Raw genomic sequence first — 23,765 nt, 5'->3', positions numbered from 1 at the left:
TTCGGCCTTGTCGAGGGGTAGCTCTCCTCGGTGGAGATATTACAGGTACGGGGTCTGCCAGTTTCGATTTGGCGCAACCCCATTCCACTCTCCCTCGACACGCATGGCCTCACCTTCGGCGGCTGAGGGTGCCTCGGGCTGGGCTGAGGCCTCCTCGGGCTCGGGCATGTCGTCGATCTTGATGGAGGGTTGATGTATGTCTCTGGAGAAGACGTCCGGGGGAACCGTTGTCCGCCCCGAGGCTATTTTAGCCAGCTCATCTGCAGTCTCGTTGTATCGTCGAGCGACGTGGTTGAGCTCAAGCCCGTAGAACTTGTCTTCCAGGCGCCGAACTTCGTCGTAGTATGCCTCCATCTTCGGGTCACAGCAGTGGGAGTTCTTCATGACTTGGTCGATGACAAGCTGCGAGTCGCCACGAGCGTCGAGGCGCCGAACCCCTAGCTCGATGGCGATGTGTAACCCATTAACCAGAGCCTCGTACTCGGCCACGTTGTTTGACGTCGGGAAATGGAGGCGCAGCACGTAGCGGAGATGTTTCCCAAGGGGTGAGATGAAGAGCAGGCCAGCACCTGCTCCTGTTTTCATCAGCGACCCATCGAAGTACATGGTCCAAAGCTCGGGTTGGATCGGAGCTGTTGGCAGTTGGGTGTCGACCCATTCAGCCACGAAGTCCGCCAAGACTTGGGATTTTATGGCCTTCCGAGGAGCGAACGAGATTGTCTCGCCCATGAGTTCCACTGCCCACTTTGCTATTCTACCCGAGGCCTCTCGGCACTGGATGATCTCCCCCAGGGGGAAGGATGACACCACAGTCACTGGATGAGATTCGAAGTAGTGTCGCAACTTTTGTCGCGTCAGAATTACTGCGTACAGTAGCTTCTGAATTTGTGGGTAGCGGATCTTGGTCTCGGATAGCACTTCACTGATGAAGTAGACCGGCCTCTGGACGAGAAGTGCATGCCCTTCTTCTCGCCTCTCGACTACGATCGCGGCGCTGACCACCTGAGTGGTTGCGGCTACATAGATCAAGAGGGCTTCTCCCGCAGCGGGGGCACCAAGATGGGCGCATTTGTAAGGAGCGCCTTTAAGTTTCCGAGGGCTTCCTCGGCCTCGAGGGTCCAAGTGAAGCGTTTGGCCTTCCTTAGGAGGCGGTACAAGGGTAGGCCTTTTTCGCCGAGGCGCGAGATGAAGAGGCTCAGAGCCGCAAGGCATCCCATGACCCTTTGTACTCCTTTCAAATCTTTGATAGGCCCCATGTTGGTGATGGCCACGATTTTCTCCGGGTTGGCCTCGATGCCCCGCTCGGAGACGATGAACCCCAGGAGCATGCCTCGGGGGACTCCGAAGACACACTTCTCGGGATTGAGTTTCACGCCCTTCGCTCTCAGACACTTGAATGTCGTTTCAAGGTCGGAGAGGAGGTCGAAGGCTTTCCTCGTCTTGACTACGATGTCATCGATGTAAGCCTCGACCGTTCGACCGATGTGCTCTCCGAACACGTGGTTCATGCACCTTTGGTATGTTGCACCTGCATTCCTCAAGCCAAATGGCATAGTAGTATAACAGTACATGCCAAAAGGTGTGATGAAAGAAGTCGCGAGCTGGCCGGACTCTTTCATCTTGATTTGGTGATAACCTGAATAGGCGTCGAGGAATGATAGGGTTTCGCACCCAGCAGTGGAATCCACAATTTGATCGATGTGAGGCAGAGGGTAGGGAACCTTCGAACATGCCTTGTTTAGACCAGTGTAATCCACGCACATCCTCCATTTCCCACCTTTCTTTTTTACAAGCACAAGGTTAGCTAGCCATTCGGGATGGAATACCTCTTTGATGAACCCTGCAGCCATCAGCTTGTGGATCTCCTCGCTTATGGCTCTGCGCTTTTCTTCGTCAAAGCGGCGCAGAGGCTGCTTCACGGGTCGGGCACCAGCTCGGATATCCAGTGAGTGCTCGGCGACATCCCTCGGTATGCCGGGCATGTCCGAGGGACTCCACGCAAAAACTTTGGCGTTTGCGCAGAGAAAGTCGATGAGCACTGCTTCCTATTTGGGGTCGAGCTCGGAGCCTATCCGGACTTGCTTGTAGGCGTCGTTGCTGGGGTCGAGGGCGACGGTCTTAACCGCCTCGGCCGGCTCGAAGTTGCCGGTGTGGCGCTTCGCATCAGGCACCTCCTTGGAGAGGCATTCCAGGTCGGCGATGAGGGCCTCGGACTCGGCGAGGGCCTCAGCGTACTCCACACACTCCACGTCGCATTCGTACGCATGTCGATACGTGGATCCGACGGTGATGACCCCGTTGGGGCCCGACATCTTGAGCTTGAGGTAGGTGTAGTTGGGGACGACCATGAACTTGGCGTAGCACGGTCTCCCCAGCACCGCGTGGTAGGTTCCTTGGAACCCGACCACCTCGAATGTGAGGGTTTCCTTTCGAAAGTTGGAGGGAGTTCCGAAGCAGATGGGCAAATCAAGTTGCCCAAGGGGTAGGACGCGCTTCCCGGAGATGATCCCGTGAAAGGGCGCCGCACCAGCCCGGATCGTGGACAAATCGATCTCCAACAGCCCGAGGGTCTCAGCGTAGATGATGTTGAGGCTGCTGCCTCCGTCCATGAGGACCTTGGTGAGCCTGACGTTGCCGATGACGGGATCGACAATGAGCGGGTACTTTCCCGGGCTCGGCACGCAGTCGGGGTGGTCGCCTTGGTCGAAGGTGATGGGCTTGTCGGACCAGTCTAGGTAGACTGGCGCCGCCACCATTACCGAGCAGACCTCCCGGCGCTCCTGCTTGCGGTGCCGAGCCGAGGCATTCGCCACTTGTCCACCGTAGATCATGAAACAGCCGTGGACCTCGGGGAACTCCTCTGCCTTGTCGCCCTCCTTCTTGTCGTTGTCTTGGCCTTTTCCACCTTCCGCCGGTGGCCCGGCCTTATGGAAGTAGCGCTGAAGCACGACGCATTCCTCAAGGGTGTGCTTGACGGGGCCCTGGTGATAGGGGCACGAATCCTTGAGCATCTTGTCGAACAGGTTGGCCCCTCCGGGAGGCTTCCGAGGGTTCTTGTGCTCGGCGGCAGCGACAAGATCTGCGTCGGCGGCGTCGCGTTTCGCTTGCGACTTCTTTTTCGCCTTCTTCTTCGTGCCACGCTGGGCGGACGCCTCGGGGACGTCTTCCTGCTGGCGTCCCTGAGGCTGCTTGTCCTTCCGGAAGATGGCTTCGACCGCCTCCTGACCAGAGGCGAACTTAGTGGCGATGTCCATCAACTTGCTCGCCTTGGTGGGAGTCTTGCGGCCCGATTTGCTCACCAGGTCTCGGCAGGTGGTGCCGGCGAGGAACGCCCCGACGACGTCCGAGTCGGTGATGTTGGGCAGCTTGGTGCGCTGCTTCGAAAACCGCCGGATATACTCTCGCAGGGATTCCCCTGGCTGCTGGCGGCAGCTTCGAAGATCCCAGGAGTTCCCAGGGCGCACGTACGTGCCCTGGAAGTTTCCAGCGAAAGCCTTGACCAGGTCGTCCCAGTTGGAGATCTATGCAGGAGGCAGATGCTCCAGCTAGGTTTGGGCGGCGTCGGAGAGGAACAGGGGGAGGTTGCGGATAATGAGGTTGTCATCGTTTGTTCCACCTAGCTGGCAGGCCATCCGGTAGTCCGCAAGCCACAACTCCGGCCTTGTTTCCCCCGAGTACTTGGTGATGGTAGTCGGGGCCCGGAACCGGGTCGGGAACGGCGCCCGTCGTATGGCCCGACTGAAGGCTTGCGGACCTGGTGTTTCGAGCGAGGGGCTCCGATCCTCCTCGCTGTCGTAGCGTCCCCCACGCCTGGGGTGGTAGCCTCGGCGCACCTTCTCGTCAAGTCGGGCTCGACGGTCGCGGCGGTGGTGCTCGTTGCCGAGGCAACCCGGGGCTGCAGGCGTCGCATTCCGCGTGCGCCCGGTGTGGACCGAGGCCTCCCGCATGAGTCGGGAAGTCGTTGCGCAATGCTCCGGGGGGGCACCCTTGCCTTCGGGAGGCAGAGCTTTCAGCTCGTCGGACCGCGGCATCCTCCAGGAGATTCTTGAGTTCTCCCTGGATACGCCGCCCCTCGGTGGTGGATGGCTCCGGCTAGAGATGGCAATGGGTACCCGAAACCCGACGGATTTTACCCGATATAAAGGCGGGTACGGGATGATTTCTCTACCCGCGGGTATGTTAATGGGTAAAAATCTCTACCAGTTGGGTAGACGGGTACGGGTATGGGTTGGTACTACCCATACCCGTCTACCCGTGGGTAAAATATACCCGCATCAATAGCACTATAAACATCTAATAGAGTCCAACTTAGCTAGAATAAAACCCTTCTCTAGTTATCATTTGTCTAGATACCAAGTTATGTAATCATATGATTTGTTATATGTGAAATTAAAGTTGTTTTTATATGTTTATTTAATATTTTGAGTGATTGGTATATTGGAATTTAATTCTTTACTAGCGGGTACGGGTTACCCGACGGGTAAAAATACCCGCGCGGGTACGGGTATGGGTAAGATTTTATACCCGCGAGTATATATGGGTAACCCGACGGGTAGAATTTTTTTTAATGGGTACGGGTATGGAATGGTACTACCCGACGGGTATGTACCCGTTGCCATCCCTAGCTCCGGCATCGCTCGGAGTAGTATCGCCGCTGCAGCCAGATTCTCGCCGACCCCGCTGGAGGCCGGGGGCAGCCTTGCCCTGGCATCGTCAGCGATACGGCGCTGGACGTCCCGGGCCTGATGACGCGCTTCTCCGGCGAGTGCTCGGCCTGCCCACTCCTGCTCGATGTTTTGCCGAAGCTGCACAAGTTGCTCTGCTTCCTCGTCGAGCTTGGCCTGCATCTCGCGGATTTGCTCGAGCTGTGTGTCCTGACCCCCCGCAGGGACTGGGACCACAACTAGCTCCCGCAGGATGTCAACGCGAGGCGCAGGCCCATGGGGGTTGTCATCCTCCGGCATACCGAGGTGGTTGCCTTCGTCGTGACCCCCTAGATCGACGTGGAAACATTCGCGACTTGGGCCACAACCCTCGTCGTCAAGGTTGTGGCCATCATCGGAGCAATCGGAGAGGCAGTAGTCACATGCGGTCATGAAGTCTCGCATGGCACTGGGATTACCGAGCCCGGAGAAATCCCAACCAAAGTCGGACTCGTCTTCTTCCTCGGAACCCGGGGGCCCGTAGGTTGAGACGGTCGTCAGTCGGTCCTAGGTTGACCACATATGGTACCCCGGAAGGTTAGGATATGCCTTTACGAAAGCGCTCACCGAAGCGGAGTCGCTTGGTGGATCGAAGCTGAATCTAAAAGGCACAGGATGGAATACGGACGGTACCTCTTGATCGATGGACGGTGGCGAAGTCACGTCAGGGCCGGATTGCACCGTTATCTCAGGTACGAGGCTAACGCCCAGCAAGTCCTCCGCGAGGGTGCTGGCGTCATCTGTCTGCTTGGGGTTGGCATGTTGCGGGGAAACGACATTTGTCGTTGTCTCAGGCGCGAGGACAACGCTCGACATGTCCCCCGCTGGGGTGTCGGTGTCGTCGACTCGCTCGACAGCCGACGAGGTGCTGCCTCCTGCCTGGCCACGGTTGCCCCGCCTCCTCCTCCTCCTGCGGCGAGGAAGACAGCGGGACGAGCCTGGATGCTGCCCTTCCGCCACGGGGGGAAGACGTCGTCGAGTTCGCCGCCGCCGGGCGAGCTGACGGCCGTCGTGGTTGCTGTCGCGCTGCGGGGGGAGGAGTACCATGTCGTAGCTGCCGTCGAGGGACAGGAACTCGAGACTCCCGAAGCGGAGCGCCGTCCCGGGCTGAAGAGGTTGCTGGAGACTACCCATCTGGAACTCAACGGGAAGTTGTTCGTCAACACGCAGCAGTCCCCTACCTGGCGCGCCAACTGTCGGCATTTCGACCCCGTGGGGTCCCTGGACCGACGAGTAAATTTGTCGCTGCGTGTCCCAGCCCAGATGGGTTGGCGCGAGATGGAACACAAGGGGGGAAAACACGGCTCGTGTTATCCTGCGCCAGGGGGATGCGCTCGTAGTAGGGGTTACAAGCGTTCGAGAGAGAGAGAGAGAGAGTGATCTTGTTCGTCAGCTCGTTCTCCCGCGCGACCCTCCCGCATGGAGGCCCTGGACCTTCCTTTTATAGATGCAAGGAGAGGGTCCAGGTGTATAATGGGGGTGTAGCTATGCGCTAACGTGCCCGGCAGAGAGGTGCCTGAGCCCTGTGTACATGCCAACGTGGCTGTCGGAGGGGTGCTAGAGCCCTGTGTACGCGGTAACGTGGCCGTCGGAGGAGCGATTGAGCCCTGTAGAAGCACAGCTGTCGGGGCTGTTGGGATCTTGCTGACGTCTCCTTGCTTCCGTAGGGGGCTGAGAACCACCGTCGTCATGGACGCACGCGGGGAGCCATCATTACTTGTTACCGGGGCGAGCCTGGATGGGACGCCGGTCTTGTTCCCCCGTAGCCTGAGCTAGCTAGGGGTAGGGTAATGATGTATCCCCCGTGGCGCGGTCGGTCCGAGCCCAAGGTCGGGCGAGGCGGAGACTCCTCCTGAGGCCGAGGCCGGGGTCGGGTGAGGACGCGATTCCTCCGAGGTCGAGGTTGAGGCCGAGCCCTAGGGTCGGGCGAGGCGGAGACCACCTTCCGAGGCCGAGGTTGAGGCCGAGCCCTGGGGTCGGGCGAGGCGGAGACCACCTTCCGAGGCCGAGGCCCAAGGTCGGGCGAGGCGGAGCTTCCTGTTGCGCCTGAGGCTGAACTTGGTTATTGTCAGCCTCACCCTGGCGGGTGGCACAACAGTCGGAGCGGGGCAGGCGACGCTGTTTTTCTGTCAGGTCGGTCAGTGGAAGGGCGAAGTGACTGCGGTCACTTCGACCCTGCCGACTGAGGCACGTGTGTCAGGATAAGGTGTCAGGCGATCCTCGCATTAAATGCGCCTGCGGTACGGTCGGTTGGGGGCGATTTGGCCAAGGTTGCTTCTCGACGAAACCTGTCCGAGCTGGGGTTCGGGCGAGTCGAGGGTGCGCCCGTTGCTTGAGGAGGCCCTCGGGCGAGGCGAGAATTCGTTTGGGACTACTGTTCCCGCCCGAGGCTGGGCTCGGGCGAGGCGAGATCGCGTCCCTTGAGTAGACGAAGCCTTGATCTGAATCGTGCCCATCAGCCTTTGCGGTTTGTGCTGATGGTGGTTACCAGCCGTGTTTAGGAGTGTTGGGGGTACCCCTAATTACGGTACCCGACAGTAATATTAATGGAACGAATATTTACTCAATTAAATAGAAAATATTTCTATAATTTATTTTCTGAATTTCAAATTAACTTTAGTTTCAAAATTATATTTTAAATTTCAAAAGTCAAATCTAAATTTGAGACATTAAAATTCATTATTACTTTTATTTATTTTTTAAGAACATAACTTCAAAAGTAAGAGAATATGTATTAAAGGACATTTTAATCTAAATCCTTTCAAAAGTTTTTCTGAATCTCAAAATTAAGATTTTGGGGTGTTAGAGCAGCTCCAAAAGCATGCCAAAAAGTTTTTTCCAAAAATTAATTATTGGAGTAGGCTAAAAATTTTAGAGGTACTTTTAACGTGCATACAACAGCTTCTTTAAATAAATGCTAAAAACTGATAATTGTGTCAAATTAAAAAAGACACCTCCATCACCGCACATAAAAGCTCTAGGGAGGGGGAAAGCTATGCTCTAGTGTCGCAGCCTGCCCTTAGGCTATCCGCACTCATGTAACCCTAAATTTCTACTCTAAAAGGAATATTTTATCCTGGTCAGCAAGATTCTCTACTCTATTCAACAATTCTCCGCGGTCACAATTACTCTATATATCTACTCTATACCAACTACCATATATTATATTATATTTTTCCCACACTATTCACAGCTCCACACTGTCACACTGTCACTGTGCCCGACCCACTCCACCCAACAGGACTACGGTGAGGTGCATGGAGTGGACTCCACAAATGAGGTTTCTCTCACCTACTCTAACTTTAGCGTATGGCGTGAGGTGCATGGCTGCGGTATTTTTTTACTGCACAACGAACTGGATACTTGTAGCGCACCGTTTGCAGTACATGGCTGCGGACAGCCTTATGCGGCAAAAAAAACGAAACACTGGAAACAAACACGGGCATCCAGATTAGGGGAGCAATCATCACACGCAAATACGAGGGAGAGGGGGGACACATATGCGGGACATGGATATTTTAAGGGAAAGGAGTTGTTGGAGCGACGAAAACAAGATTTTTCCTCTAATATTGATTTTCGGATTAGTTTAGGGCTTCTTTTAGAGTTGCTCTTTCACCTCTACACGATGTTGTCGTCCACGAAAGCCAATAAAGATTTCGCCTTTTCTATCCACCGTGGTCGCTGCAAATTAGTTTCCTTGGTTATAGGATATGTTGTAATCCCTGATTTGCTCCTGAGGAGCTATATAATGGAACCCACGTCTGATTAATCGAGTGTGGCTTCCCCAATTCTCTTTTTGTTCGGAATCTAACCATAGGTTCATTTTTCTATGTTTTTTATCTTGAAACCTTGTAAAATGAAGCTATTTTAAAAAAGATTTTGCAAAAATATCACATTTTTTATTTTTTAAATGGAGATTTAAGAATCTTTTCTAAAATCTAAAAAATATGAGAATTCTCTGAGTAAGCTTTTTTCTAAGAGCATTACTAAAAATTTTGTAAGTTTATTTTTAGAAAAAAAAATAAACGAGGATTCATACTCAATAAGCTTACTGATGCGCATGTTGATGAACAAATTAAACCTTTGTTTCGTTAAGTGGTAATCTACAACTCGATCCATAAATGCACAGAATCAATCATAAGGAAGAAAATACATAACAGTACATTTATAAAGTTACATGTATCCTAGGAGGAATAACCTAACTTTCTACATGACGCCGCCACACACCTCAACGCTAACGAATAAGGAATAAATATCCATAAGTTAAGCTATATGCCAGTTTATAATTCTCATCGACTCTAAAAAAGTTTTACTTGTACACGCAAAATGAACTCTAGAAAATTGCACACTCAACCTTAAACGTCCAATACGCGAAGGGTCGCCACTTATGTTTTCATTCAGTCACTTCACAGTTGTGGGTTATACCTTCGGTGGAGCTCCTTCAGTCACTGTCTGCACAGACCAAAACTGTTGTGATGTCAAAAGGCTCCGAAGGCCAAACTGTTTGATTCTGCATTGGCCAAGCAGCCCATCGATGCAGAGGCCTTTGTTTATTGGAGGATGAACCTCTGCTGGGTGTTCATGTTGACATCCCTAACTGATGGTGCTCCAAGTTCCTGAGTACAATCCTGGCAAAGATTTTAGCTTCAATAGAAGCTGTTGTCGCTGCCGCTGCTGCGCGCAACACCCGACCTGCCCCTGCTTCCTGCAAGAGACCTGCGTGATGCACTGCATGCCGACCTCCTGGGATTGTGAACTGCATTATTTCAGAGTACTTCTCATTAGATCAGATGACAAGGAAGATACACAAAGTTACAAAGTGAAGTTTTCGTTGTGCGCACTATATGGGAGAGACCGAGAGAGAAGACATACCAAAATGAATGTTAGGATTTCTAACATGCTATCAAGTCACTCCTTTCTCCCTCTCCTCTAGCCGTCAGGACTCTTCTCCCTCCCTCCTGTCGACCTCCCCCCTCCCCGACTACCCTCACCGGCATGGAGACGCCCATCAGCCCCTATCCCCTCCCCTCCCGGCCGCTGCCCCAATGCCCAAAGCTAGGCGAATGGCGGCCCCAGGCGTGTCCGCTAACGCCTAGGCCACCCCTGCTCACGCCCTCACCGCCGCTAATCCCTCAGCACTCGCCGTTGACTCGCCCACCCTTGTTACTGGTGTGCACGCAAGGGCACGAGACACCTCCATCCCTGCCCCGCCCGCCCCTGGCTCTGTCCTGGCCACCGACGTCCTGGCCACCGACCCGCACGTAGGCGCTCCGACTGGAGCACACGTGCATGCGCCAGCCCTGCTTCCGACGCGCACGCAGGGGCCCAACATGCCTCCACCCCACTCGCTGCTACGGCCCCATGGTCTCCACCTGCTCCGACAGCTCTTCGACGGCTCTTCTCTTAGACGTCGCCGGCACGCCGCAACTCAGTCCACCTTGGTCGCGTCACTCGCTGATGCTAAGGCCGTTGTGGCTGCTATATGGGACCACAAACGTGATGTCGCCCTTGCATGGGAGCACGAGTGCAACACAGCGGATGCCTTCGCCATGCCTCTTCCGGCTCCTTCATCGTCAAGCCTCTTCCGGCGCCCCTAGTGGTCCCTCCTCCATCGGAGTATGAGGCCACGATCATCGCTAACCTCCACGCATAGGCAATGAGTGTCCAAAACATTTGCTCGTTCGTCTCATCGCCCTTGACCCCACGTCCACTCACTACGCTCGCTAGCGCGATCAGGTGCTCCTCATCTTGTAGCACTACGCCCTCGACGACCACGTCCTCGCCGACGTTGTTCCCCGTCTGCTCCCGTCCTGGCACCGGATGGACAGCGTGGTGCTATCGTGGATCCTCGGCACCCACACAGTCGAGCTCTAGGACATCGTCTACGGCACCGCTCACTAGGCCTGGGTTGCCCTTGAGGCCCAGTTCCTCAGCAGCCGAGAGGCCCACGCCCTCCACCTCGACGCCTCCTTCCGGCTCTTCTCGCAGGGTGACCTCTCCATCACCGAGTCTCTCCATCACCAAGTATTGTCGTCAGATGAAGGGCATTGTCAGACTCTCTTCAGGATCTCAACAAGCCCGTCTCTGAATGCACGCTTGTCCTCAACCTTCTGTGTGGTCTCAGATAGTGCTACGCCCACCTAAAGGCCTTCATCAAGCGTGGTGTACCCTTCTCAGCCTTCCACGACGTCCGCACCAAGCTACTTCTCACAAAGCTCACCTTGGACACCGAGTTCACCGCGTCTGCCACAGCCCTCTATGGTGTGTCCTCCGGCAGGCAGCCCCTCGCCCTCCATCGCTGAGGGGGACCCTCCTTCGTGCCCTCATGCCTCCACTCCTACTTTCGGGGCTCAGCTCTGGCGGCGGTCGTCGACACCACAAGGGCGACCATGGGGGTGGGTGGCACTCATAGTGGTATCCCTCCTGGGCACAGCGCCCCCATGTGGTCGTCCTTCTACAACACGTGGAACAGGACCATCTCCATGAGGTTAGTCCCAGCAACAGGTGCCTCTTTGACGTGCCCTCAGTAGCCAGCTCTGTTATCCACACCCCACTATGGTGCCCCTTCACCTCAGACACCCCCTGTTCAGCACCATTCGTCGCTTCCAGCTCTCCTTCCGTCCCGGAGACCACCACCTTGCCCACATGGTCCCCGTTGGGTGGCGGCTAGGATCAGTAGTCCCTCATCGACTCGTTCAGCACCTTGGAGTTGGCACCACCACCCACCGCGACAAATTGGGTGGCGAACTCTAGAGACTCTTACTATACCACTCCTGACATCGACACATTATCTCACTCCCATCCCCCTCACCCATATTTTCCCTTCTCGATCATTATGGGGAACGATTCCACCCTCCTGGTTATCTCAGTGGGTGACTCGGTTCTTCTGGGACCATTCCACCTCAAAAATATTCTTGTTGCTACCAATATCATCCAGAATCTTATTTTTGTTCATCCGTTTACCACCAACAACTCTTGTTTTATGTAGTTTGACCCCTTTGGTTTATGTGTGAAGGATCTGGCTACTAAGACCCTTCTCGCCCGATGTGACGACTTAGGACCGTTGTACATTCTCCGGTTGCCCGCTTCCTCCACCGCCATGTCATCCCCGCATGCCTTGACTGCTATTACTCTGTCCATCACCTGGCATCGTCGTCTCAAACATCCTAGGTACAATGTTATGTCCAAGCAATCTACAACTTAGTAATCTCTTGTAGCAAGGGCAATTTCGATAGTTTGTGTCATGCTTATCAGTTAGGTCAACATGTTCGCCTTCCCTTCCCCAGTTCCTCCTCTCGGGCTCTTGATTTTGTACCCATCACCTCTTTTCAGCATCTCGGGGTATAAGTATCACTTGCTCATTTGGATGATTTCTCTTATTTTCTTTAGACATTCCCTTTGCGTAGCAGGGGCGATTTCGATAGTTTGTGTCATGCTTGTCAGTTAGATCGACATGTTCGCCTTCCCTTTCCCAGTTCCTCCTCTCGGGCTACTCAGGCTTTTGATTTTGTACACGTGAACTATGGACATCACCTGTTTTCAGCATCTCGAGGTATAAGTATCACTTGCTCATATGGATGATTTCTCTTATTTTCTTTAGATGTTCCCTTTGCGTTTGAAGTCCAACACATTCACCGCCTCTCGCACTTCTTTTGCTTGGGTCTGCACACAGTTCAGCCACATTGTTCGTGCTCTCTAGAGTGACAATGGTCACGAGTACGACCACTGGTACTCACAGGCCCCATCACTTCTCTCTCGCATGTACCGTCCTTGGTCCATAGCACGCTCGCCGACCCTACTGGTGTCAAGCCATAGAGTACAAGGCCCTGCTGGCCAACCACATGTGGGACCTAGTACGACACCCCCTGGCAACAACGTGGTCACCGACAAGTGGATCTTTCAGCACAATCTCAAGGTCGACGGTACCCTGGATCGATACAAGGCTTGTTGGGTCCTTCGGGGCTTCACTCAGCGCCCTGGAGAGGAGACCTTCAGCCCGTCATGAAGCCTCGTCCTCTCCCGAGCGTTCTCCTGGACGGGGTGATGCATTAGATGGACGTCAAGTACGCCTTCCTTCACGACACCCTCACCGAGACGGTGTACTGCAGCTAGCCCACCGGTTTCGTCGAGTCCACTCACCCAAGTATAGTGTGCAAGCTTAACCGCTCTTTATATGGCCTCGAGCAAGTGCCACGAGTCTGGTACAGTCGCTTCGCCTCCTACTTGGTCCCACTAGGCTTCGTCGAGGCCAAGTCAGGTAGGTCCCTGTTTATTCCTCTGGTGCGGTGCTGACAATGTCGACATCCTACTCTTCGTCGACGACATCGTGCTCACGATGTCTAGACCCGCCTTGCTCCAGCACACGATCGCCTCCCTGCAGCAGGAGTTCATGATGAAAGACCTAGGTCTTCACCACTTCCTGAGGGTTGTCGTGGAGTTCCGCTCGAACGACCTCTTCCTTCACCAGCAACAGTCCATCCTCGACATCCTAGAGCAGGTTGGCAAGGCCGATTGCAAGCCTTGCTCGACGCATGTCGACACCCAGGCAAAGGTCTCTGACGACGACACCCCGGTCGTCGACATGAAGGCCTACTGAAGCCTCACCGGGCTCTCCAATACCTCACCTTCACCAAGGCCGACATCGCTTACACAAATCTAGCAGGTGTGCTTTCACATGCACACCCCAGGGAGCTGGCACCTCACCACTGCGAAGCGGATCCTTCGCTACCTCTGCAACACCCTCGACCACAACCTTCTCCTTCAGGCCTCTCTGGCCTCTAAGCTGGTTGTCTACACCAATGCTGACTGAACGGGTTGCCCCGACACGCACCGGCCGAGCTCAGGCTACGTCGTGTTCTAGGCGCCAACCTCGTCTCTAGGTCCTCGGAGTGGCAGCTCATCGTCTCCCGCTCCAGCGCTGAGGCCAAGTAACACTTTGTGGCCAACGACGTGGTCGAGGCATCCTGGCTCCGTCGGCTGCTCCAGGAGCTTCAAAGCCCTCTTGCAACACTACCCTTGTATATTGCGACAACGTCAGCGTAGTCTACCTCTCCACCAATCTCGTGTAGCGTCAGCGCACGAAGCACGTGGAGATCAACCTCCACTTCGTCCGCGAGCGTGTCACAGTCGACGACCACGTCCTCCACATCCCGACCACCTCCCAATTCGTTGATATCTTCACCAAGGGCCTCCCATCCATGATGTTATTGGAGTTTCGATCCAGTCTCAACATCTGTAATGGCTAGAGTTACGACTGCGGGGGTGTTAGATTACTTGTGTGTATCTGCTGTTGTAATGGGCTTTGGCCCAGCCCATGTATTGTCTTCATATGTATATAGCAGCTCAACCTAATCAGAGTTAGGGTTTCTAACATATAGTATTATACAAGATGTTGAGACATGAAAGAAAGAGATAACAATATCACTGTCAACAAAGCAGCCAGAACTGTTATGTAATGGACAGTATGCCCCCATGTCTCACAATTATGACTCTAGATAGAGCTACAAGATAAGCAGCATTATCAGTTGAGAAGGGAAAAAGGAAACAAACCTGAAGAAGGGCAAAGGCAGCACAAGCACGAAGAATTGGTGAAGGATTCCGAAGCATGGAAACAAATCTACCAATCTCAGAGCGACTGGCAAAAGTAAGCACCATATTAGTACTATGTTGCTCTAACTACAATATCATGACAAAAGATGAAAATAAGATGCATGCAACAAATACGAATCCTCCAAAAGGAACTTCATATGTTCTGAATAAGAACTTCATAAAGGCTCAGAACTAAATGTAGAGACAAACCTGCATCTCAGGTGTCCAGCTTCGTGTATAAACACTGCTTCAGCAACATGAGACAGCGCTGCTGGGGCTGAGGAGGCAGCAGCCATAGAGAACATTTGTGGATCTGAGAAAGTGAGCACAAAGGTTTCTATATGCTTAAATGCTATTCTTCTAGCTCCCTCAACATTAACACTCTTGGAACTGCTATCTGAGGATGCTCCAACCAAAGCAACTTCATCCATTCTGTAAGTTCAAAAGTTTCAGATTTAGACGTGTGATGATCATATATATCTCATTAGGAAAATCTTGTACAGAGTACCCAGATGCTTCATATACGGCCTACAACACAATTTTTCAGTGGACCAATACTTTATGAGGTATATAGCAAGCCACTATTACAGTATTACTGCATATGTATAGTTAACTTGAGTTGTAACAAAGGAAATGGAAAATTATTTGAAAGATACCATCGGTCCCATCTATATAAATTTGACAAATGCCAAAAGTACAATCTACCTTATGGCCTATACAATTTAGGGCATGTTTGGATATCCTAGAGATTATTAGAATCTAGATTATATATAGAAACTGCAGAAAACTTTTTATCGAACACGCAGAAGAGTTGTGTATCATTATATTAAAAGAGGAAAAAGGGGGGAATACCCTCTGTTCTTAAGGCGTCGCCTAGGCGACGCCTAGGCGTCCGGGCGGTGGTCTAACGCCTAGCCGCCTTGCCCGCCTACCTCGCCTAGGCATCCAGCCAGTGCTCCAACGCCTTGGACCGCCTTACCGCTTTAAAAACCATGGGAATACCCCTGAGAGAGCCTTACAGATACACCACAACACCACACTAACCCGGATCAAACGCCTGGAGGAAGGACAGACCCTTCGCGCCAGCCAAACACCAAGCACAAACCTCCTCCCTAGCAGTGAGGACTGAAGAGAGCCTCAGCGAGACTAGGGGAGGCACCCTAGAACACACACTTATTCCTATGCTTCCAAAGAACCCAAGCACAAAGAATTAAAACCCTTTTGAGTCAACCCATCAAGGTGGAAACTCCTTAACCTCTACCAAACCTCAAAGGAGTCATCCTGTTGCGGCGCAGGGCTTGCAGGCCGACAGAACAAAGGGTTTCAAACCAGAACTGTCTAGCAAAAACGTATGAAGCCAAGAGATGGTGAATAGTTTCCGCATGCTGGTCACAGAGGGAACATCTCCCCGGATGTAACACCCTCGTCTAGAAAGTATGTCTGTCGTCCAGCAACGATCATGTTCCACTAACCAAACGAAAAATCTGCACTTGCCCGGAGCCCAAGTCTTCCAAATAGAGTTGCTGGATCAAAGAAGGTAGAACCATAAAAGAGAGCCTCATATGCTGATTTGGTAGAGAATTTACCAGATGAGATAAACCGCCAAACATGAACATCAGGAGTATCCGGTTGCAGAATCACATCGATTCTGGATTAAGAACAAAAAGGTATGTTTGGATCCCTGGATTATAGACAGATTCTTTTTTTTAAAACGAAATTATAGACAGATTCTAGATGGTTGAAGGTGCTTCACCCCCATTATCTGCAAATAGTATGGTGGGGGTGGTTAGCTGGATCTGGTGGTTTGATAAGAATCTTCCCCTGGAATCCACTTGTTTGGGTCTCATTCTCATAAGTTTTAGGAGATCCAATAGACTCTTAATGTGAGTGTGTTTAAGCTAGCAATGCTCCATGTTATGTGTTGAGTTTGTGATCCAAATTCTGCATACGGAGGACATGTTGGCAAGCGGAGCGGAGGCCCGTCGCCGGGAGGCTTGGTAAAGGTCTAACAGATGGCTCTCTTCTAAATGTCAACACAGAAATCCTCCAATCTTCAAATGAACTTGATGGAAATTGGAAACTATTTCATAAACAAATGCACATTAACCCTACAAACATGATATGGATCCCATTCTACCAGTAGTAATAAATCAATAGAACATACAGAGTTTTGATGCTTAAACCGACAACAAAACTTAAAGTGCTGGCTGGTTGTAGGCCTTGCTCAACTAAGAACTAAAAAACATATTCTAATATCAAATGGAAAACATGTTAAGCAACCAAGAAAAAATAGCAAAAATGGTACCTTCCGTCAAACATATATGCTAGTGCTAGTGCAGACATGAAACGTGCCATCTTGGACCGTGATGATGAGCAAATTTTTACAAGAACAGGAACCCCGCCTTCTTCGACTATGCGGAGAGCATTACCAGAATAAAATGCAAGATTCCATAGTGCCCCTGCAGCTGTCTCGTGAACATCCTGTGGAAACAGGGAATCATTGTCTAAGCAACAAATGTCTTTTTGTTTCCAACTCCAAGGCAGAAGTACTATGTATGAAAACTTTCTATTATAGACTATAATATCACTTAAGGATTGCAAAGTCCAAGCAAAAGTTACCAAAATAAATTGATGGTGATGATTAAATAAACAGTTTCCTTGACTTGAAACCAGGCAGTTAAACTAGAAATGAATGGCACATGTGCAACATGCCAACCTTCTAAATTTTCCAAGCATTCAAAAAGTGACAGAACGACATGTTCATACAAATAAAACTGAATGATGTGTTCATACAAATTAAACTATGTCACAACAGCCAATGCTTTCTAAAGCCAACAAATCTGAGGTCACTTGAAATAAATACACCAAAGAAATTCAACAAATTATGAAGTCTTTGCACATATCCATATCCAGAAGAATGAATCAAGAGCTTGCACATTTCAAAGGTACAACTAACACTACCATGTGACTAACTTTTTAAAAAACAGAAGATTAGGTAAACCATAAGCTGCCATGGTGTAGTCAAGTGGGTTAGAACCCGGGTACGGACTTTTTCAGCCACATATTTAATGTTTTTGTACATCTGGGAATTCCTGACTAATGCATGAAGGATACAGGGAAATCTCATGGCAATATTATGTACTACCAACAGAAGGCTTTTATTCATAAAGTAAAAACAACACAAAATTCTTCGGTAAATTTGTCAAACTTGTTGACTACATAAAGTGCAAACAGAACTTACTTCAACCTCTGAGCGTGCCAATGTGAGCAATGGTGCAACCCCACCACCCTGCCCAATTGCAATGCTAACCAATGCAAAGAAAAACTGAAATTATCAACAATGTGGGATCAAATATGACTAAAAAATGGCACAAAGAAGCTTCACAAGGTTAAAGAATCAGGCACCTCTCAAATGGAACAATAAACATTAATTACATATCCATGTACTTTCATTAGGTGACCTTATGCTACCTTTCATTACTTTATCAGCAAAAGTTAATTAGAAATTTCCACACAATTTAAGCTTAACTACCATATGTTATCAACAAAAGGGTAAATTGCGAGGATATCATGGAACACAACATAGTAACAGCCTCAAGTGTACTTCATCAGCAATGCAGCCTTGCTTAAAGTCAAGGAGATAAAATTAAACTTAGAAGATTCTTTCATTTAGCACATAAGAACCAATTATAAAAAAAAGTGATAAACTGGCAATGCCTTTTACAGTGAAGTGTAAATGCAACTTAAGGAACATGTTATCATTTAAAGTTACCTATTAGCTTCTGAAACAGATAATCCCCACAATGCACCAGCAGCTCTCTCCTGAAGACCTTCTGAAGCATTCAAACATTGTTGCACTAGGGCAACCTAAGAAACAGAAGTCATTAACTGAAAAGGAGAACTATATATCTTCTATTCTATTCAAGTGAAATTGAGAATATATGGAAGGGCTGGATAGAAGAGTTCCTAGAAATATCTTGGCATCCTAGCAGTATTATCAATAACTTTCTCTTGTTCGCATAGGCTTAGTGTCTTTGGCATCGTACTTCACCATAAAAGTCAAGACAATTCTTCTACAAAGATTGCAACCAAATAACTTTAGACTACTTTAACTGCTATATTAAGACAGCATCACTACAAAGTATACAGGTACAAGCCTCTTCAGAGATATGTCTTATATTCAAATGTGACATATTGAAGCTCTTCAGCAAGTTATGTGTGAAGGAATAGGACAGGGATTTCAATCTCTTTTCTTTGTTCCGTGTTTTGTGCTGACTGGTGAAGCGTAGTCTAAATACTATGGGTCAGTTGTAATTGGCTATACCCATCCACTTGTGAATGTTGGAGGCCAGAATATTATATTCTTTTTTTTCTAAAAAGGACAGGTAATAGCCACCAAAAAGCATGAGATACAGAGGATGTGGAAGCAAAAGGGCTTACCAAAGCTTCAACGCCACCCACTGCAGCAATGGCTTCACGGTTTCTGTCATCAAATGACAGGTTCCACAAAGCACCAGCAGCTTCTTGTCTAATTTGATACATAGAAGTTTTGAATTATTAATGTAGATTCATGCGAACTATTCAGGAAGAATGCAGGCATTAAGACTTGGACGCCATGGAAGTTGGAGCATATCAAAACAGTTATATGTATACCTTACACCCTCGTTTTGAGAACTTGTTAGTTGCACCAGTGCCTCCAGAGCCCCTGCTTCCTGACCTACAGCAGCATTGTTGTCATTGTTGTCCCCATGTGCAGCTAAGTTAGCCAGACCTCTTGCAGCCTGCAAATATAAGAAAAGTAGCCTTAGAAACTAACAAGACAGCAGAAGTATCACTGCTCGACTAAACAGATGTTTAGCCTGTTTAAATGCTACAAGGTGACCAGCCATATCCTTTTAATAGGCTGCTTATCCTTTTTAAACAGCCATTTAGCATGAATAAATGGCTAAACAATAGGTGACTGACTATTTAGCATTTAGGTGAACACTGAAAAGTGAAAGTGCCTCTAGCCTAGTGGTTAAGGCTTCCGAGTAGCACCTCCAAGATCTAGGTTTGATTCCCCTCGGGGACGAATTTTCTGGCTTAGTTAAAAAAATCCCCTCGTTGTGCCTCATCCGCTCTCGGTTATGATGTCATGTGCGTCACCATCTTGTTGGGTCGTTGCAGAGTGGACGATTGACGCCGACCTATTACTGATGGGGGGCAGGGTTCGAAGATTTTCTCGGCCGGGACCAATGTTTTGGTCTCTTCTTAATATAATACAGGGAGGGCGGTCAATGCATGATAAGGGTACCGCGATATACGACTTTGAAGAATAACACTACGGTAATATAGAGAAAGCACTGGTGTATCGAAGTGTCTAATACAGTATGGTTGGGTTAGTGAAGTATCAATAATACAGCAGAAAACTACAACTGTAATGCAGGTTAAAAGAGTTCCATTCTCCTAATGAGAACACGAGACATAAATATGTAACTGCATTGCAATGAAGGGAAACACGCAAGCTTGTAGAATGTTGTTATGGACGCATTCTTTGGTAGGCAATATAGTAGGCGTCCTAGGAAGATTACAGGCATGTTTGGATCGCAGCCTCAGTTGCCACACTTTGCCTAACTTTTCTGCCTAAGGTTAGTTCTTCAATTCGAACGACTAACCTTAGGCAAAGTGTGGCATAGTTAGCCACGAACCAAACAGGCCCTACAATTGAAAGTGGCTAGATCACAAACAGAATAGTCTGTTGCCTTGCTTTGCAGCGTCAGGGTGTGAGTCAGTTAATAGTTTTTAAAAAAAACTCGACCTGCGGGGGGTAAGACAGCCCACAGGCATTATACTAAGAAGACTTTCTCATGCAGGTCGAGAAAACCCCCGAACCCCCGCCCCACCCATACACAGCGGCATCGTAGCCCATGTGAGAAACGACCGCGAACGAGCCTTAGACCTGTGCTTTGGCGTGGAACCATGAGGATTTTTTTAACCACAGCCTGAAATTCGCTCCCATGGGAGTCAAACCCAGAACCTGAGGAATGCTACTCAGACCACCTAACCAACTCGGCTAGAGGCCCTTTCGCAGTTAGTTAGTAGTTTTGATTTCCCTTATCTTATCAGGATGTTGTTAGTGTTTGCTAGATCTTATCAGGAGGTTGTTAGTGTTTGTTAGATCTTATCAGGAGATTGTTAGTGTTTGTAAGAGGATGTATTAGGCAGCCTTGGCTATATAATGCCAGGGAAAGAATGAATAAAGCAAGCAAGAAGTTTCTCATCTCACCACCACAAGGGAGACGAGGAGGGCACTTGCCTCCTCTGTTCCTATTCTGACTCAGCCATATCAAAAGTAGACAGTATATCAAGTAAGAAAAAATATGCTAAACCTTCACAAATCCTGATAAATACATTATATGACCCAATTTGAGACCTATGGCGTACAAAAAAAAATCTATAGGCGAGCAATAAGTCATTGACATGTGTCAAGGCATATACTTATGAAACATTGGAAATGATAACTCACAAGTTTTTGCTAGTGATTTGTGTTTAATGAGACATCTATCTCATGAGCAGTTTATTTTTTATATGGTACAACAAAGATTGATGCCTAAGCAATATGATGCGGATGGTACATGTAACATGTCCAGATGCATAGGTATGTAGGTATGAAGGATGAACTGAAGATGAGAGCTTGCATGCTCCTTGTCATGATTGGCATTTATCACATCATGTTAGTTTCATGGAACTCATATCACTAGCAGTACCAAAACACCTATGATAAATGAATACTGGTTGTTTACAGGGAAAAAAAAGCATGAAGGTGCCATGTGATGTTTACCTGTTCTAGGACACCATCAAGTTTACATGATCTAGCAAGTGTAACCAAAGCATGGACACCACCAGCCTTTGCAACTTCCAAGCTACACTTGTCATCAGCAGCCAGGTTTGCAAGCGCGCCAGCAGCACGTTCCTAAAGAAAAATGAATAGCAACATATATAGATACTAGTTGGTACAGAACCTTAGTTAGATTGGAAATATGAGAATTAAAGGCTTCATACAAGAACTCCATCAGTTCCAGCAGGCCAACGAAATATTAGATCGACCAGGGCCTTAATGCCACCAGATACTGCAATAGCCGCCTGAAGAAGTGCAACCAATGAATTATTACAAAATTACCCCAATAACAAGTTATACAATGCAGCATCCAAAGAATAACAACCTTGTGGTCCTCGCCTACAGAGAGATTCCAAAGGCCACCAGCAGCTTCTTCGGCAACAAGCCTATTCATCGACTTGGCTAAATTAATGAGTATTGTAATGCCGCCTTCATCTGCAACTGCCTTGGCAACCTTGGTATTCACTGACAAGTTGGCAATAGCCTGCATGGTGACATTAACTAATGTGAGAAGATGGTAAATGCAAGCAAGAACACTAAATACGAAGGGAAGAGAGGAACAATTTATTACTTTTGCTGCTTCAGATTGTGCGCTCTCCCTTGAGCACCTTGCAAGGTCCAGCAACATTCGAATGCCCCCATTCTGCATCACTGCCTCCGACCTTGCAGGATCCACATTTGCACTCTCATCATCCATAACTACAAACGTAGCAAGCGACGTAGCTGCCCGCTCCTGCACATCCTCCTGTAAACTCTTCAACAGTCTAAGCAGCAGTGTAGTGCCCTTCTGCAGCCAGAAACCATCCATGCCTTGTGGGTTGGACTCTGCAATTCGGAGAAGTGACTGTGACAGGATCCATTCGAGCCATGTCATCGTATCACCAGGTATCTTGTCTTTGTGACTCCAGTTACATTGATTGAAAAACTCATGCTCTTTCACATCCACAACTGGAAACATGGTCTCAAAAGATTTGAAGATATCGCTGTTAATCGTTAGCACGACCTTGCCCTTAGAGTTACTAAATACAGCAGGATTGTGAAGCTGTTCCTCCTCAACAGAAATGCAGTTCAGCGTGCATATTAGCTTGAGGGTTTTGGCATGGGAAATGAGGCGTGAAACAGCACTTGGCGGAACATCAGTGCGGGAGACGTCAAGGGCAATGAGGGAGGGAAGCTGGGTCCAGCAGGTGGATGCAGTAGCCCATTTCAGGTTCCGGCATCCTGCTACAGAGAGGAATCGGACAGAGTGGATACCAGCAAGGGCGGCCTCATCCACGGTGCCACAATCGAGGAAAGCCACATCCTCGAGGAGGGGGCAGCACCGGGCGAGCGCTCCGACGGCCTCCGCGTCAACTTCACGGAGACCCGAGAGGCGAAGGCGGCAGAGCTGCGAGCAACAAAGCGCGACGTGGCGGAGGGCGTCGCTAGAGATGCGCTCGAGAGGATCGGGCCCGATCTGGAGGCTCTGGAGGTCCTCGTGCCGCGCGGCGAGGACAGCGAGCGTGGCATCTGTGAGGCCGCGGCAGCCATCGGCCACCACCTCGCGAAGACCACGCGCACGGAGGCCCAGGACGGCCTCTGCCGCCTCGTGGCCGCGCAAGCGTATCCGACGCAGGCTCCCGCACCGCGAGGCAAGCGACGACGCCACCTCCCTGTCATAGCGATGTGCGCGGAGGTCGAGCGTCCTCCACAAGCAGGGTGACGAGCCCAGCGCTCGCCAAGCCCGGCACGCTGACGCCATGCTGGCGCGGTCGCGGTAGTTCAGCCGCGCAAAGAGCTGCAGCACCGTGTCGTCCGGCAGCGCCCTCCAGTCCACCTCCACCGCCGCCGCATCCTCCTCGCCTTCCGGCCCAGCCGAAACAACACGCGATGCGCCCCGCACCACCTTACCCTCCCGTTCCCTGCATGTCCGCCGCCGCACCCGGCGCGTCATCCTGAACGCCCAAACCCTAGCTCCGACACCCCACGCCGGCGACTCAACACCACCACACACGCACCAAAATCAAGCACGCACACAAATCCACAAATTGGCAGGTAGTTAACCAGCTCCCGCCGCGAGATCGACAGGCCACCACCCTCCCGCCGCGTTATCGGGCGGCGGCAGGGGGCAGCTGCACCGATCCGGGGATTTCGAGCTCGGCGCCGCGACGCGACGCGAGCCGAGGATGCCGGTGGCCTCGATCCGTTCCGCGGGCCGGTGGATCCGACCCGGTCTGCGTGCTTCCGTCCCCTTTCCTCACCTCCTGCTAAGAGAAAGGATGGGAGGTCAGGACGAGGTGGAAGTGGGTTCGGACATTATATATGGCGTATGCGTATATGCACCTGCGTATGCGTACTCCGAGCTCCAGTCCAAATACGCCTGCCGGCAATGGCAAGCGTAGGGGGCTCAGCCCTCCGACGCTCTCCAACGCCTCACTGAGGGTATGTTTGGTTGGGTTGTGGCTGTGAAAAAAGCTACTGTGGCCTGTGAGCTGTGGAAAAAGCTGCTGTGGGCTGTGAGCTGTTAAAAAGCTAAAAACCGTTTGGTGGAAACCACTAAAAGCCGTTAAAAGTTCTTAAATATATGTTTTCACAGTTCCATCCAAAAGCCACTAAAA

The 23,765-nt window shown here is 50.4% G+C and overlaps 1 protein-coding gene across 1 annotated transcript; it reads right to left on the bottom strand.

Annotated features, from left to right (window-relative positions):
• Positions 1-8,813: 8,813 nt before the first annotated feature.
• On the bottom strand, positions 8,814-23,502 carry LOC103637669 (protein ARABIDILLO 1). Its single transcript, XM_008660227.3, has 12 exons — positions 21,740-23,502; positions 21,494-21,652; positions 21,333-21,413; positions 21,112-21,243; positions 18,945-19,072; positions 18,732-18,819; positions 18,064-18,158; positions 17,533-17,596; positions 16,597-16,772; positions 14,502-14,723; positions 14,253-14,337; positions 8,814-9,459 (listed from the first exon to the last, which is right to left on the bottom strand). The coding sequence occupies exons 1-12, from the start codon at positions 23,099-23,101 to the stop codon at positions 9,283-9,285; spliced, it is 2,769 nt and encodes a 922-aa protein (XP_008658449.1). The 5' UTR covers positions 23,102-23,502; the 3' UTR covers positions 8,814-9,282.
• Positions 23,503-23,765: the final 263 nt, after the last annotated feature.

Source organism: Zea mays, chromosome 1 (genome assembly GCF_902167145.1).
Source record: "Zea mays cultivar B73 chromosome 1, Zm-B73-REFERENCE-NAM-5.0, whole genome shotgun sequence".
NCBI classification, from domain to species: Eukaryota; Viridiplantae; Streptophyta; class Magnoliopsida; order Poales; family Poaceae; genus Zea; species Zea mays.
Note: the sequence above shows the minus strand (reverse complement) of the source record. Positions and strands in the feature narration are given on the sequence as shown.